Source organism: Amblyomma mixtum, chromosome 8 (assembly GCF_055824585.1).
Source record: "Amblyomma mixtum isolate Tamu chromosome 8, ASM5582458v1, whole genome shotgun sequence".
NCBI lineage: Eukaryota > Metazoa > Arthropoda > Arachnida > Ixodida > Ixodidae > Amblyomma > Amblyomma mixtum.
The window spans coordinates 53140719-53158345 of NC_143019.1; the positions used below are offsets into that span (position 1 = coordinate 53140719).

At 46.2% G+C, this 17627-nt stretch overlaps 1 protein-coding gene across 10 annotated transcripts in view; it reads right to left on the reverse strand.

Moving 5' to 3' along the window:
* LOC149332447 (uncharacterized) overlaps window positions 1–17627 on the reverse strand; it is an 82518-nt gene that overhangs the window by 42340 nt on the left and 22551 nt on the right. For 7 of the 10 annotated variants that reach the window (XM_089558046.1, XM_089558047.1, XM_089558045.1 and 4 more), the window contains exons 3-7: window positions 16586–16732; window positions 15283–15482; window positions 10675–13188; window positions 7241–7392; window positions 1786–1885 (exon numbers count right to left, since the gene is read on the reverse strand). In XM_089558046.1, the coding sequence (XP_089414172.1) occupies window positions 12831–13188; window positions 15283–15482; window positions 16586–16732 (705 nt within the window). In that variant the 3' untranslated portion in view covers window positions 1786–1885; window positions 7241–7392; window positions 10675–12830. Of the gene's footprint in view, window positions 1–501; window positions 1728–1785; window positions 1886–7240; window positions 7393–10674; window positions 13189–15282; window positions 16733–17627 lie in introns of those variants that run through there. The other 3 variants (XM_089558054.1, XM_089558053.1, XM_089558055.1) reach the window with 3 other exon arrangements.

Consider the following 17627-nt stretch of genomic DNA (forward strand, 5'->3'; position numbering starts at 1 on the left):
CAGCATCGCATCTCCTACGGGGTCATTTTTTCCAGCATCTAAAGAAAGCTCGCGAAATATGAAAAAATACCACGTGACTACGCTTGTGCGCTACCAAATTGCAGCGCTCTCAACGGCGTTTCGAGCAAACCGAGCGTGCCCGCTAACCGTGGCGAAGTGAACGGCCGCCGCTCTTAGCAGCGGCTTGATAGTGCGTCAGCACTTTCCCCAGCGGCGCGGCGGCCGTTCACTTCGCCACGGCATGTGGGACACGCCGGAAAAAAGGACCCCGTAGGAGATGCGATGCTGCAATAAACTGGATCGGTTGTTTATAAACCTGTTCAACAACCTAACGTAACGGTCATGGCACTAAAATGAATATTTGATAATTTGCATAATTCATCTTAGTTAATTAACTAATTAAGCGCAATTAAAAATATTCTGAGGAGCGCCACATGATGGCAAACAATGTATCGTGTGTTTCTGCGGGCTGCGGTTTACCGCTGTTTTTAAATTCTAGGTTCAAGTTGCGTGAAACACCCTGTATATGCCAATTGCAAGCAATGCAATTTTTCAGTGCACATGCAAATAAAGTTGGTTGCACACTATCAAATTGCATTTTAATTCTATGCGAGTGACCAAGTGGTGTACAAACAAATGATAGCAGCAGCAGTTCCTTTTCATACGCCAATGAGCTTCGAGAAGTAATATAGAGGCTTATCAGGGACACGACTGCCACCTTGTGACCTTTCCGGCTCATGAACAAGAAATGGAAGAAGGAATCGAGGTGGTAGGGGAACAAAGGATGAGCAATGAGCATTTTCAGTATGTGAATGGAGCACACTCTACTTCAACAGGTTGTCCCGTCTGCAGGTGGGGGGTGCCAATGGTTCACCCATTTTTATCATCTGTCCCACCTTGAAAAACCGATTGCTTCATCTCAAAGCTTAACACAGTATTCGTAATCCACTTTGAATGAATCTGATAAGCTGTGATCATATCAAGATTTCACTAATTTCTGGTTTGAGATCCACATTACCTGGGGGAGAAATTCATGTAAGCATGTCCCATTCTGTGTCTAGCAGCAAAGCCTTGTACTGCTATCCAAGAAGATAATCCTTTATCATTCAGTTGCTACCCAAGCAATGCAAAATAGTTTCAAATGTCAGTGACATTATCCTGACAATAGATTGACAAAAAGTGCACAAAGTAATGTTGCCGCTTAATCTGTGTCAGCAGTCAGGCAAAACATACGCACACCCTACGCGAAAAAAAAGGGAGCGTTTGCATGTTCTGCAAAGGTGAAGGAAGCGAAAAGAAACTTTCAAAGCAATAGATATCAAAGTGCCAATTTTTTGACAGTGCATTAATACACGCAATTACCACATCAAGCATTTCCATGGCGATAAAATCAACAATCAATCATGTACGAGCAATCACACAGAAACATTAAGGACCTGAAAATGTCATCACGCTGCGCACACACAAAAATGAGAGCGACTTTCAGTGCGCTTCACGATGCCTTCATGACTCCCCTCATAATGCCTTCAGTTTAGAGCCAGTGACACACACCACCGGAGTGAAGTTAATGTGACGTAATTCTGAAACATCATAACGTACCTCGGGCACTGTTGCAGTAACATCCCATTTTGTTGCGCAAAGTTGCATGGCACTTGTTACAGGCAATGGTGAGGCAACATTTTGCATTAGTTGGATAACTCCACCATCGTACCCATCTTCAATTTTAACTAGGATGGTTACTCAGACATTTAGTTTCATTTGCACATGTTAATAAACGTCTCTTACCTTTAGGCTTTCGAAGCAGTCGTTCATACTCAAGAATTAGTGTCCGAGGAAAGGCCCGCAGAATTCTCCAGTAGCACACCATAGACACGTTTCAGCTCACCTAAAGCAGAATGAACAAAATAAACGAGACTAATCACAGTGTCCAACACAGAAAGTCCTATCAACATGCATGAAGAAATCTGCAAAAATGAGAGATGTGCAATCTGCAAAAGTGAGAGACCACAAGATTACTGCATAGTCCCTGCAGTCACAGCAATAGCATGACCCACTAGACATCAAATAGAACAATACTGAGCAGCTCAGAGCCAGTTCAGTTCTTTTCTTGCCCTGCTGTTCAAATAGATAATTGAAATCAGTGGTATCAGTTCCTGATTTCACAGTGAGCAAGTCTGACACATAAACAATGTCACGGCAACCATATGAATTTCTTGTAGTTTTGCCAACTCCAGAAAGATGTCAGCTCTTGTTTCTTTGCAACTGACTGTACGTAGTAAAAGTTTCTTCACATCCTTCTTAATTTTGTGCAGACACTAAAGAAGTGGTTTGATCAGCCAAGCCACACACACACACACACACACACACACACACACACACACACACACACACACACACACACACACACACACACACACACACACACACACACACACACACACACACACATGTAAAAAGGTTATTAAAATGGCATCACTAGCGCGGCACGCCTATGCAGGCAACCATGCCGCACAACAAAATGGAAGTCACATCACATCATGGGCACATGAGCGAGACAATCGTGTCGTCTGACAAACCCAATAATGACCCCAACCTCAGAGCCATGGCGGACGGGACTTTTGTCGGCGCCCTTTCACACATCTATTAGAGAAGCTGGGTGCGCTGCCCTCTACCCACCTCCCTTTGTGCAGCATCTTTTGGGCCCAAAAGCATCCCTCAGTTGAGGGCTTTTACTTTCGAACCTTGCAACAGTATGGCAGCTGGTAGTAACAAGGTTGCCAATCGCCTCCTGACACACACCAAATCGGATTGTGAATAGGATCTATACGGGGCGAATTTGGTTGGTTTGGTTGGTTTATGGGGTTTAACGTCCCAAAGTGACTAAGGCTATGAGAGGCCGTAGTGGAGGGCTCCGGAGATTTCGACCACCTGGTGTTCTTTAACGTGCACTGACATCGCACAGTACACGGGCCTCTGGAATTTCTCCTCCAAAGAAATTCGACGGGGCGAATTTAACAATTCAAAGATTTCATTTCCAACACTGTCAGAGATACATTAGTGCGATCTGCGCAGGTGAATTGCTCAGGAAGGTGGACACCATGCATGCTACAGAGCTCAATAATTAGACGATTTCTTAACTAGAATCAAACTTTTTATTCTTGATTTCATGGGGCATGACCACATTACGAAAATGAAGGCCACCAACATTGATGGCGAGCGCAGATCCCCAACCTTCTTTATCGGCAATGTGGCTCCAATTATCGAACACTGAGTTGCCCCCACCCCCGCACCACACACCCACAAAATGGTCTCGCTTGCATTTCTCACACCACAGAGACAAGACGCCATTTGAGCATTTTATCACAGGAGGGCTCCGGAAATTTCGACCACCTGGGGTTCTTTAACGTGCCTTGACATCGCGCAGTACTCGGGCCTCGCATTTCTCCAAAGAAATTCAGCCGTCGCGGCCGGGATCGAGAAGAGAATAGGAAGGAAGCATGTCGCATTTGCATCTCAGCACTCATGGAAAGTAAGTTTTACAAAACAGAAATTCTGAGTTTCCAGACAGAGATTCACGACACAATAATAATTGGGGACCAAAATGTTCAGAAAAATTGCAACACTAGTCATAGTCCGCCACATTCCAGGCCCCCGATTCAAAATTTACAACAGAAAATACAACAGCATTTTAAGGCGGAAGCCTTTAATGTCTTATCGTTGTAAGCAGCAGTTGTCGACAGAAATGTCACGCTTTTCAGTTGGTCGAAACGGTCGTGACGTCACAGTGCGCGAATTTCAAATGGGGCCAATTGTACTTTGGCTAGCAACCATGCAACCAATTGAAGGGATCGTATATAGTGATGCTCCAAGTAAGTGGGACTGAGCTTAGCTAATTGCTTAATTACCCAATTAGCCTAATTTACTTTACTAGTCAGGCCATATAAATAAATAAAACAGACTAGGAAATTGGTCGAGCTCGGGAATTGAACCCCGGTCTTCGGCGTGCGAGACGAGCATGCTATCCACTCCGCCATGCAAGCTCGATGGTTTGAAATGAACAAAGGCGCGTCTAGTGAATACGGTGTCTTCACTCATTCCCATCCTCCTCCCTTCCCTTCCGGCGAGGTTTAGGTGTCCGCCGAGATATGCGAGACAGATACATTTCCTTTCCTCAAAAACCAATTTACCGATGAGCAAGGCGTAGAACCGAATGGGCAGTGGCGTTCTATGGACTCCCCGGCAGCGTTGCAAGACGCTGTCGCGTTCCACTCTAGAGGCGAAGCTTAACATCTTAACCACACATCAGTGAGCACACTTTACGTCAAAAAAGTGCCCCCTGAATTTTGACGGGTGTCCACCGAGATATGTGACACAGTTACTGCGTAATTTCCCTTCCTCAAATACAATTTTCATTTTCTTCATTACGGGCCCTCTTTGTCTTCTTTCACTCCCACTTCCTCCCTTCCTCTACGGTGCGGTTCAGGTGATCACCGAGATGACAGAGAATTACTGCGCCATTTCCTTTCCTCAAAAAGCGTTGCGTTCAAAGGGCAAGGCATCGCGCCGAACGAGTGGTGGCGTTCCGTGGACTCCCTGGCAGCGCTACAACACGCTGTCGCGTTCCACTCCTAAAGGCGAAGCTTAAGCGTCATTAATTAGCAGTTAATCAGCATTCAGGCATTAATCAATAATTAACCATTAATTAGTGATTTGTCATCTCTTAGTACTTAGTACTCAGTTATATGTGACGCCACCAGTGCCTCAGAAGCAGCGAAAGTGGTGCGGAAAACGCTTTCGCCTCTACGCACTTTAGACAGTCAAAGTGCACCCTGAGTTTTCTGCTCCATTTTGACAATGGCACAATTTTTTATTCCATTGAAGGTACAGCCCAAGAAGGCAAAGACTCACGGTTGAAAAGCACGCTTCTTGAAGCTAAGAAACTGGCAACGGACAACTAATGCCCATTCCAAGAGCTCACTTCAATGCGCTGAACATCAACAGTTAATAAAGTGCTGTGGAGTCTGAGGCGCAACTTACATAGTACAACTCCTGAAATTAAAAACTTGGCTTATAGAACACTGGTCAGACCTATAATTGAATACGCTAAAATTGTCTGGGATCCTCACACGCAAAAAAACTGTAACAAACTAGAAAGGATTCAGAGGTTAGCCTCTCGATTCATATTTAATAAATATCGCCGAGTTCACTCCCCCTCAGAGCTGTGTCACCTTGCAGACCTTCCCAAGTTAGAATTAAGGACCAAATTCGACAGGCTCAAGTTTCTATTCCTTATTATCAGTAACGCAATTAAAATCAATAGGACCGATTATTTCGACATTCGTTCTAATGAATCATCTAGACATCGCCATAGCATGTATATTCCGCCTCCAGTAACTCGTAACGATGCATTTAAATATAGTTTCTTCCCCAGAGCAATAAAAGAATGGAACATGCTTCCCGATTCCGTAGTTCAATCTTCGCTCAGTGCATTTTTGGTTAATTTAGACTCTTCTATTTATTCCGGGAGCGCGGTGTGCTAACATGACTGAGTTAAGTCCGTGTATTGTGTTTCGTGTCTTTATATAGTGTTTTACTGTGTAGATGCTCTTGAGTGTGCGTGATTATGTTTTTTGTTGCTCTCTTCTACAATGTAATAGGGCACTGTGTATACTTCTTTCGTCCTCTTTAATGACTTGTTACGTGTACAATGCGCTTGATGACAGATTTGTTGGTATTTTTGCTGTCTTTTTTTTCCCTACCACTCCTGTAATGACCCTTCAAAGGGTTAACAGTATCAATAAACAAACAAACAAACAAACAGTTCGACCCCATGGGACAGGTCTTTTATAGCGCGCAGGCTCCTTCTAGCGAAGAATAATATGAGGGTAAAATACGGCAAGAACATGGGAGCGAGACGGTCATAGGAGCTCGGAATGCAGGTCAGCCAATGACGTGCAAGCAGATTTTTTTTTAAGGCTGCAATAGGGGGAGTACAAAACGAACACCTCTAAGAGCGGTACAGTAACGGTGAAACTTTTAAATGGCCTCGACATAAGGCCTTAAAGGGACAACTTTGGGGGTCGAGTCAGGTCGCGTGCCAATTTGCCTTTCCCTGCGGCGCTTGAATTGAAGGCGTTGAATAGCGCTGCCACAAGACTTGCCGGCTCTGCTGTGAAACAAGAATTCTGCGACAGACAGCCTTATATCATCCCTAACTGTGGTTCAGGAGCAATTAAACGCCGTTCGAACTGCGCTCCACTCAGGTAAATAAAATTCCGGTTGCCTGGGGCTGCCCACAGACCTCTACATAGAAGAGCATTCATACAACATGTCCTACAAAAAAATTAGGGATTTAAAAAAAAACTGAGCCAATCCTTACGCGCTTCCATCTACAGATTACAGTTCGAATGATCACCCGTCTCCACAGTGTTAGCACCTAAGACTAGTGGAAAACCTCAGACTGCATTTACATTCACGAAAAGCAGGGCTGTGTTGGAATACGAGTTTATCTTCTGAATTCAACAGATGTGACAGCGCCTGCTGACAAGTTATATTCTTTAAAGGGCAGCTGAAACAGTTTTTTGAGAATTCGAGATTATTCAAGAATTCGAATCTATCAAGCTTCTAGATAAACCATGCAAAGTATTTTTGCACTAGCATTTAAAATGGTGGCATAATCATCGATTAAATCCGCGACGATGTTCAGGCTTCTCCTCACTACGCTGGAGGAGTGCGAGGAAACTCGGCAGTGACGTCATTATCGCCGAAACTTCAGATGCCCGCTGCTTACGCATGCATGCTGCTGTGCGTCGTCAGAAGGCGCCAAACAATGCATTGTGAGCTTCACCTTCGATGGCGTCGGTTTTCTTCCATGAAATAACCCTTCGCTGGAAACGTAGTACCGTCATACGTGACGTCATTATCGGGGCCTCTGCTCGTCGCTGTGCACTTCAGAGAAGCCTGAACGCCGACGACGACTTTACTCAGCGATTACGCCACCATTTAAAATGCTAGAGCGAAACAGTTTCGCAGGCTTTACCAGCAGATTTCGCACATTCAGCAACTTTAAACTCATGGAATTCTAAAACCGCTTCAGTTGCCCTTTAATTAAAAAGGTCTATATCTATATCTATCGTGTTCCAAGAAGTCATAAAAATGAAAATATCAAGGTTATATGCGAAATTCATGTGAACTCTCTCACTAAGGACGCCCCGATAGTGGCGGGGCCCGCTAGACTCACCTGCCACTGTAGCCGTCGCGCCGAAAGTGGCGGTAATGGTCACGCCCTCCGGAGGTTGCACAGGGAAGGCAGTGGAGGGCTCCGCCGCATTGCGCACCACTTCCCGACGACGGTCAGTCACGGGTGTGTGCATCAAGAGCAGGTCGGAACCCCTGCATTTCAACCCAAGTCACGTGACCTCGTGCCGTCATCATAATCAGTCCACCGGACTGCGAACAAATTGCTTAATGCGGCAGGTGGCAGTTAACATGCATATCGCGAGGGGCTGCTCGAGAGGAGCAGCCTGGGTCTTCACAAGCTCAACCGATCGCAGGGACCTATGGATGTAAAGTACGGAATGACCAGTTTCGTATATATGGGCGTTAACCATTAACGATATCCAGCTCCGCCTTAAGGGTATGGCGCGCTTACGCACTACGTCACGGGCGCCGTCGTGGATCGGAACCAGCGCCAGACCCCGCTTCGATATCCTAGATTACACCCTAGCCGCTGTGATGCGGAAGCATATAGCGTGCCGGTGGCCTTTCATCGTTCGGCGACTCTTCACGAGGCGAGGGGGGAGTTCAACAATGTATCTTTATGTTTTAATGCATGAAACTGTTTCCAAAAACATGCATCCTGTGCACCACAAGGGTAGGAGGACAACCAGGGCACTGGCTCTCAATCGGAGACATAAGCAACCAACAGGTGTCGTCTACTTCAAATGCGGCTGAGTATCCAGCTCCCGACAGAGCATTTGCAGTCACAGAGATTAGGGGAACACAGGCTACAGTCCTTCATCGAAATTCAGCCGCCGCGGCTAATCCTCTCATTTCATGATCTAATCACTCCTTGAACTAAGGAAATTTCAGCTCCCGCACAAAATCTCATTAAAGAGAAGGAAATCACCTTAAGGAGACTTCAAACTCCTTCCGTAACCCGGTAGTTTTCTTCCATATGTTCCCAAATCAATTTTCTCCCCAATGCACCCTCTGCGATGAGAGAGCTCCCCTCATCTTATACTCTGGGGATACAAGCAGAACCCACTCTCCCCCCTCTTCAGAATTAGGAGAAATCCTGCTTCCAGACGACTGGGAGACCCTGCTGCGCAGCTTGGATCCGGACACACAAGACCGGATCCTAAAGTGCGCCTATGAGGCTGCCAGTAGGCTTGACCAGCTGGCCATCTAGTAGGGCAATAACTATCCCGACTATAAATAAAGGTCTCTTCTCTCCTTTCTCTTCCGTATCGTGGAGCGTTACCAGTCTAATCCTCTCTCGGCGAAAATCCGTGGCCTGTATGCCAGCACAGGCGATGATGCGATGCTATGCTATAAATCTACTTTAGCTGTATAGGTTAGATATTCACTTTTATACTGGTCACCACCTCCCAATGTAGTCTTTGAATTTCATTTGTCCTCGATTTGTTGTTCCGCCACTGCTCGAGCTTCTTGCGAGTGCAGGCTTCTGAGGACGGGGGGAGGGGAGGGGGGGATGCATGAGGGTCATCCTGAGAATAAATCTTCCGGCCCCGGAGGGCGCTCCAGATACACCCACGCATGCACGGACACCGCTGCTTTGTGGCCGAAAGAGGACTTTTAACGCAGTAGAACAGAAAAATATATGATGGCACAAGCTCCCCCTCTCATGCAGAGTTGTCCATCGACACCGAACAATTCTGGACAAAAGCATTTAAGAACGGGAAAATGAGTTTTGGAGCGCAATTTTTTCATACATTGTAAGTTTTCACTACAATGAATTAACTACTCCCTTGTCGGCAGTCTCGCATTTTTTTTTGCTATTAACAGTTTCTGCTATCGTCAAAAGAGTTTCCCATTGGTTTTGTATTGCAGCCTTAACTGCTCGATGCCAGCGATGGAAACGCTTTAAAAGAAAGATTTTGCTACGTATTCGAAGAATGCACCCGTATACCAAGAATATTTCTATACCAGTGCCTTACAGTTTTCCGATGTTAAAAATTTCTGTCCAAGAATTTTCGACATGGAAGCGACGAGGGCGCACGCTAGCTGGATATTGAAGCGGCGGTTCCGATCTACGTACGGCGCACGTAAGGTAGGAGTGAGGGTACAGAGAGATTTGCGCAAAGGATGTAAGGGCAGGAATGCTCTGTTAGGCGGCCGAAAACGCATTTCTACCCCTGCAAAATTTCGCTCGCCACAGTACCTACTAAAATGGCTGACTACATGTTTGGTTAGATTTATGGAGTAACGTCCCAAAGCGACTGGGCATGTGAAGGACTCCATAGTAGAACCCTCCAGATAGGAGGTCTAGCTCACCTTAGGAAAATACTCTGATGAAAATATGATCGATTTACGCAGTTCGGCCAAATGCGAATTAGTTATGCTAGCCGGTCAGTTTTAAGGCGAAAGCCTTTAATGGCTCACCATTCCGTCCGTCAGCCACACTACAGGTGTCAGTCATCCCGATTACGTCATCAGTGATGTAATACGTCGTAACCAGAAATCACTGAATTCATTGCTGTATTGTAGTCGAAATCATTAATTACTAATTAGACATTAATTAGTACTTTATCTAGTATTTAATTACTTATTAGTAATTAGACATGTATTAGTAATAAGTAACTAGTTAGTCTTTGATAATATTTAATTAGTAATTCGTGGTTCACTAGTATTCAGTAATTAGCAATGCAGTAATCAGTCAGTAACTGGTAGTTGGATCATCATATCTTTGGTGGCGCTCGCGCCGCTCCTTACTGCGCATGCGCTTGGCGCCTTGGCGGCGCCACCGTCGCGTGGCACTGACATTTCAGCCAACCGAGTCAGACGTCTCCTCTCATTCGTAAACAGCATTCAATCAGCAACAAAAGCAGCCAAAGTGGCGCACAAAGGCTCTCGCCTCCCGCAATTTAGATCGTCAAAGTGCCCTCTGAATTTTTCACTTCTGTTCCAGTGTTCAGATCCAGCGTTCACGGAACGGAGTTGTTCGGATAGCGATAAGGGGTTAATGTCCGTATATGCGGAACTGGTCATTCTACTATAATCATAGATCCCTGTTAGTCCGCCTACCACTCCTCGCGCAGTGATGCAGCGGTAAGCGATCCGCCACTGCTCTTCTATGGCAACTGCTGCCATCGGCGGTACTTGGGTTGTCTGGATTCGGCTGAGATCCAGGTTGTTCTTCCAGAGCAGCCTCTCATTATTAAGTGAGCGGCCGCCTCACGCGGTGGTCAGGCTGCTCACCTGCCTGCCACAAAAAAAGACTTCAGACAAGCAGGCAGACGGGCCGACAAACACACAACGGCTAAATTCTGGGTACGGCCACTATAAATGCTAGCGCACTATAAAACTCAGGCTTTACAATACCGGAACCACCCTTCACCGTTGGTGCTTTCGGGAGCAGTCCCTATCTTCCACATCGACACACAGTCAAAGCTGCCGCATGGCATAATAGGGATGAGCATGACGCATACTCACTCGTCTCGACCTCCGTAAAAAAGAGACCATTGGCCAAGCTCTGCCAGATGCTTTCTTCTGTCAGTAATGCCAGTCCATAACCACTGCACGATCGACTGCATTACGTTCATATCCCTCGCTGTGTGCAGGTGATCTTGAAGTATTACTCTCCGCATCTCCTGAGCGGTCAGAGTATTGAAATCGTCGTCGTTATTCGACATCTGGGCAAAAGGAAAAAACAAATCTGGCTTCTTCATCTCAAAGGCACGATTATGTCGAAGGAGTAAATCGTCAGCTACATGTGGCGTCTACTGTCCCGCGGATGCAGTGGAGGAGCGGATAATTCGTGGACGGCATTGCCGTCTGCGAGCCACTCTGCTCAAATTAGAACAAAAGTTGCAATTTGGTACAAAACAGCACTGGTGTGGCGTGAAATCCGAATTCGCTGGTTTTCCGACCAGGTCCTCAGTACTTCCAGGTTTCGTGGTGGGCCCAGTGTCCATCCCCCGAAAAAAAAATAAGCTAGGCATAGGGGGAGACAGGTCGACTGGTCCAACGGACCCCGTAAGAATAGCTGGATCGTTGAAACTCTGCACGGAGAATGTGGCGTCGCGTACATCTCGGGCTAGTTGAGAGAAAACTGTCGCCAACCAATATTTCAACTTTTCCCAACCTTTCGGGACCAACTCGGTCCCTTCTTCAGGGGCGACTAAAGTGTGCCAGCAGCAGCGGGGTGCTGCCTCCTCTCTCCCTTTGTCAGCACGTGGTGCACTCCGCTAACGTACGCAGAGGGGAGCGTTCCTGGAGTTCTATTCATCGCCGCCTTTGTGAGCCGGATGTGCCATGACTCCACATGTCACCTCTTGAACAGGTTTGGCTCCACGGGACGCTCACCTCCTCGAAGACAATTGGGTGGTCGGCGCGCTCGTAGTGTTCTGCGAGGGGGTTGGATTTCGAATTCATTCCGAACATTTACCATGACCAAAAGACCTTGTCGTTTACAAAATCCGGTGCTCCAAGTGCCCGGCTTCAAAAGTCGGCGAAACAAAAAAAAACCTCCATCAAAGAATAATGCAACACAAAAATGACATCCGGCTAATGAATTCGGAATCCAACCCCCTCGCCGAACACTGCGAGCGCGCCGACCTCCCAACAGCCTTCGAGGAGGTCAGCGTCTTGGCCGGCTCAGATGACGTTTGCGCTCAGATCCCGAGCTCGTTAGTAATCGTCCTCGCGCGCAGGAGCCCTCAGGTTCATCAATCATAAGAGACTGACGCGTACCGGAGAGTAAAGCATAAGGCATACAGTGCATATATAGTGATTCCCGCATGTGTCCATCTTGCTCCACATCATCTTTCCATTAATCAGGTTGCGTCCAGCAATGAACAACGGACTATTACGCTGATCTCCACTGAGCAGTGCATGAAAGGATACGCGGTCGCCAGCCATTGCACATTTCCTACTCTCATACCTAGTCTGAGTGAGATCCATTTCCTAGTCTTATTTCTTATTCTCTAGTTTCCTAGCCTTTCCTAGTCACATAGTTATCCAGGATGTCCTCATGCTAAGGGGTATGTGAGCGATTATGTGAGCACGTGTTCATTGTGTTCATTCTACAACATTGGGTTTCCTAAAACGAAAACTCAGTTCCGCTCCCTCTAGTATTAGGCTTTTCGCATATAACACTTTTCTTCGGACGAAGCTCGTATACGCATCTATCATTTGGGATCCGCATACGAAAAAGAACATTAACTCCCTTGAAATCATTCAAAGGAAAGCAGTCAGGTTTATTTTCCACAAATACATCAGAGTTGATTCTCCCACAAAGCTAATGGCAGAAAAAAATATCCCACTTCCTTCAGACCGCCGCAAAATAAACCGAATTTTGTTCCTCCGTAAGATTCTTTCACGCGAGGTAAACATTCCAATACCTAACTATGTTCAACCTTCTACCACCAGACGTACACGACACACTAAGGAACACACACTGCAGCTTATCTTTGCACGAACAAATTCATTTAAGTATAGCTTCTTCCCCCGAACCATCTCCGATTGGAACATGCTCCCAGAATCCCGTTTTCAAAGTAGCAATTTTAGCAACGCATTGGAAGAACATTTCCTTGGTTAAGTTGTCTCATTTTGTATTTTTTAATGCTGTTGTTTTTATCTTCCCTTTGTTATCGCCGAATGACGATGTGTGTTGTTTTTTCGTTTCTTTTCTGTGTTGTTAGGTTGTTTACCCCTCCTGCTTGGGCCACATAGGCCTGCAGTATTTTTAAATAAATAAATAAATAAATAAATAGCGGGGAAGCCGACGGCACAGATGTCGCTTTCACTTTGTTAGCGCAATGAATACCAGAATGTGCCGAAGGCCAAAGATACCGAAGAAGTGCCTTATATTTACGTTGTTTCTTAAGCCTCGGAAATATTACCTTCACGCAGAGCAGTAACCAACCTGGATAATGCTGTTCAGCACCATCATAGCGGTGTATTCCCCCTTCCGCCTGTATAAAGTCGTCGAGGTCCACCAGAGCCCTGTTTGAGAGAGAAAAAAAAAACGAATTGTGGGTCAGATAGGGATCGACGCAACGGCAAAGGCGTATTAAGAAATCACGCCTGCGAAACGGGATGCTGCTTTTCATTCTGCAGATTGTGCTCATTGGAGGTAGCGCCAGTATAATGAGCCATCGAAAAGCGTCTGTGAGGCTTTGTCGTCACATCATTTTACTGCAAGCAGTATAGAGCTGACAAATATTCGATTCAGGCACGCACGCTAAACAAAAGGTGTAACAGCTTTAGAATGCAGTTCACATCGATTTACCCTTAAAGCCCTTGTATTCTGTAGAAGCTGTCTTTTCGTTTTGTCTCCATGCCCTTATCCTTGTGATAGAGCTGGTCGATTTGCGTTGCTAGGCACAATGCGAACTATATGCGCTAGCAGGCCTGTTTTCACTTCGATCTGGGTGTTCAGATCCATTGTTTACGGATTGGAGTTGTATGGTCAGCGATAACGGGTTAATGTCCGCTTATGCGGAATTGGCCATTATCTACATTCGTAGATCCCTGGGAGTCTTCGTACCATTCCTGGTGGAGTGGTGCCACGGTCAAGCGATGCACCACTGCCCTTCTATGGCAGGTGCTGGCATCGTTGGGACTTGGATCGCTTGGGTTTGGTTGCGTTCCAGGTTGCTCACCCAGAGCAGCCTCTCCCGATTAATCGAGCTTCCGCCTCTCACAGTGGCCAGGCTGCTCACTTGCCTGCCACAAACTGGCTTAAAGGACAACTGCAGCACTTCTCTGAGAATTTCGCGATATTCAAAGATTCAAATCTATATAGACTGTAGGTAAAGTGTGCCAAATATTTTTGCACTAGCATTTAAAATAGTGACGTAATCGACGATTGAATTTTGCGCTTCTTATCAAAGCACCAAAGCGGTGCAGAGAAATTCAGCGTGACGTCTCGGAAGGCATGAATTCAAATTACCACTGTCATCAGCCACACCCTGCCCCGACTTCTTAGACGCTGCCAAACACCTCTTGGCAGGGTTTTCCTTCTGTGGCGTTGGTTTTTTTTCCTTCAAAGCAGGAGTTTGTGCGTTGGAAATGTGCCGATACCTTCGATGACGTCATCATGCACCCCCCCACTTGGCGATTTGCGCTGCGGAGAAGCTTGAAGAGCGTCCGGATTTTAATCGGCGATTACTTCACAATATCAAGTGCCAGCCCAAAAAGACTTCGCATGCTTTACCTGCAAGTTTCACTCATTCGACCCTGTTAAGCTCGTTGATTTCTAAAACCTATGCAGTTTCCCTTTAAGGGAAACAGACAGGCGGACAGACAGACACACAACGGCTAAATGTGGGGAATGGCCATCATAAGTGCTAGAGCACTAAACAGAACTGCAGGGGCCGCTTTGACGATCTAAAGTGCGCGAGGCGAAAGCCTTTACACGCAACTTTGGCCACACGGCCGTTGGGACACACGAGGCGGCTATGGGGCAACTTGGTTTGGCTAGCCATGACTAATTTGGTCATGCTAGCTAGTCATGATTGGTCAATGACGAACTAGTCATTGACTCGTTAATGACTGGCTAGTCATGGCTAACCAGTCATGACAAACCAGTCATGCCTAGGCATGACTAACCAGTCATAACTAGTCATCACTGGTTAATAGCTAGTAATGATTGATTGATTGATTAAAAACATCTTTATTTGTTCAGTATTCTCAGTAATGACTAATCAGTCATTAGTCATGGTTACCCATGATTAATGACTAATAACTAACCAGTCATGGTTAGTCATGACTGGTTAATGGCTAACTAGACATGACTAACCAATCATAACTAGTCATGAGTGATTAATGACTAGTTCAAATGCCAAATGAGTAAATGGCTTCAAATGCCAATTGCCTTTTTTTAAGCAGTGAGGGCGAAACGCGGACACATCTGCCGACATGGCTGCCGACACGGCTGCTAAAGACAGTTAAAGGCTTTCGCCTTAAAACTCCGCAACTTACACTACCGGAACCGCGATACGCCGCCGGCTCTTTCGGAAGCAGCCCTTATCTTCGGCACTGACAACAGTAAAAGCTGCCATATGGCATAGAAGGGTGAGCTTGATGAATACTCACTCGTCTTGACCTCCGGCAAAAAGAGACCGGAGGCAAAGCTCTGCCAGATGCTTTCTTCTGTCAGTAATGCCAGCCCATAAGCACTGCAGGATCGACTGCATTACGTTCGTATCCCTCGCTGTGTGCAGGTGATCTTGAAGTATTACTCTCCGCATCTCCTGAGCGGTCAGAGTATTGAAATCGTCGTCGTCATTCGACACCTGGGCAAAGAGGAGAAAAGCTGGCTTCTTCATCTAAACGGCACAGTTATGTCGAAAGAGAAAGCCGTCAGCTACATGAGGCGTCTACTGTCTGGCGGGTGAAGTGAAGGAGTGAATAATTCGTGCAAGGCATTGCCGCCTGCGATCAACTCTGCCCCCTCCGCAACAAAAATGGTGATTTGGTACAAAGCAGGACTCGTGTGGCATGAAATACGAAATCGTTGGTTTTTAGGACAAAGTCCTCAGCAAAAGGGAACTGTTTTCGCTGCGGAAATGCAGGAAAAAAAGATTGCCATTGGTCCAGAAGTTTTCATGCACTGACAAAATGAAATCCTCGGGAAGTTAAGCGTCCCTTCATATAAACGTTCCCAGTAGGCACGTTTCTCAGGGGGTATGATCACTGCTATAAAGGTGGGATTCCATTTTGCCACACAAAATGTTTTCATAACTCATTCATTCATACCTAGAACTTGTGTTAGCTGGAATCGCCTCCCACTTGAAATCGCTTTCATAACAGATACTAAATGACGCTTTTAATAATCCCATTTTTTTTCTGAATGTGCATATGATTTTTACTGTCTAAACTCTGCTCTTACTGTATCAACAAATTGTTTTAATGCATCCCCGCTGCAAATATAAACGTCATTTTCTTCCTTGTGTTTTTCGCCTATTTCTGCGTACTTGTACTTTCCTTTCTCTTTTAGTTGTTTATATTGTATTTTTATATGTATCCCCACTATTCTCTGTAATGCCCTCAGGCCATGACTGAGGGTACAAAAATGAATTCCTGGGGAAATCAACTTCAGAAAAAAAGCCACTCCACGGGTGGCTAAGGAGTCATGATCACTTTTGGCTCAATCTGGTAAAGAATATTTGCTGGGGAGTTTGTAGCAAGCGAAGTCACTAGAAATAGAACTGGTTATGTTGGTTCTAGAGCTAATCCTCCGCAGGAGGCTTGCTTACAAGACAAACTCCAGGTGCAGTCCCTGAAGCTTCTATGCTCGGATTTCGTCGATTACGATTGTCCTTCGGCCGCACTGTTCGCCCGCTGCCGTCTGCCAGGGCCCATCCGGTCCCTCTGCCCTGCCCGATGAGGTTCTTACCTGATCTAGTTCTAAAGTACCTAGCTGCATCTTCAGCGAAAGCATTGTCGCCTTCTTAACGGCAAGGTGGTGGTAGGCGCCGATGCATGCGTCGTCATAAAGGTTCTCCTTGAGCACTTTTCCGCACAGCCTCCCTAGGCTGTCAATCTGCGTCATCAGAAGGAAGCGCGGCACAATGAAAACAACGCAGATCAGGAGTTCCCTGAACGATGCGAAACGTGTGCTAAAATCAAGTTCAGAAAAAAAGCCACTCCAAGGGTGGCTAAGGAGTCACGATAACTTTTGGCTCGATCTGGTAAGGAATATTTGCTGCTGCTCATTAAAATTAAAAAATTACGAGGAACTTTAGCGGCTAAAGTGGTGAAAGGCACAATCCTGAGTGTTGCACTCTGCTACGCGATTGTTCACTTCACATTCTGCACGTGCATTAATTAACTGCCAATTAATAACGCTTCATCTTTGCCTTTAGGAGTGGATCGCGACAGCGTGTTGTAGCGCCGCTCGCGATGAGAGCAACGCTTTTTGAGGAAAGGAAATGGCCCTGTAATTCTCTGTCACCTCGGTGGACACCTGAACCGCACCGTACAGGAAGGGAAGAAGTGGAGTGAAAGAAGAGGGAGAAAGAGGGGCCCTAATGAGAGAAAATGCAAATTGTATTTGAAGAAAGCAAATTACGCAGTAACTGTCTCGCATATATCGGGGGACACCAGTCGAAAATTGTATTTGAGGAAAGGAAATTACGCAGTAACTGTCTCACATATTTCGGAGAACACCGGTCAAAATTCGCGCGCAGTGACGTCACGACCATTCCGACCAATCTGAAACGCGGACAAATTTGCTAACACGTCTTGGTCACGACGCTATGAGCCATTGAAGGCTTTCGCCTTAAAACAGATACTGCGGGACCTTGGCCTCGAACCGAGGGAAGGCAAGCAGCAGAAATACGTACCTATACCAGACAGCATCAACAGAAAGCTCAGGGTCTTACCGATCCCGAAGAACGTGAACCCCGAGCACAACAGGGAGCGGAGGTTGGCGAGGG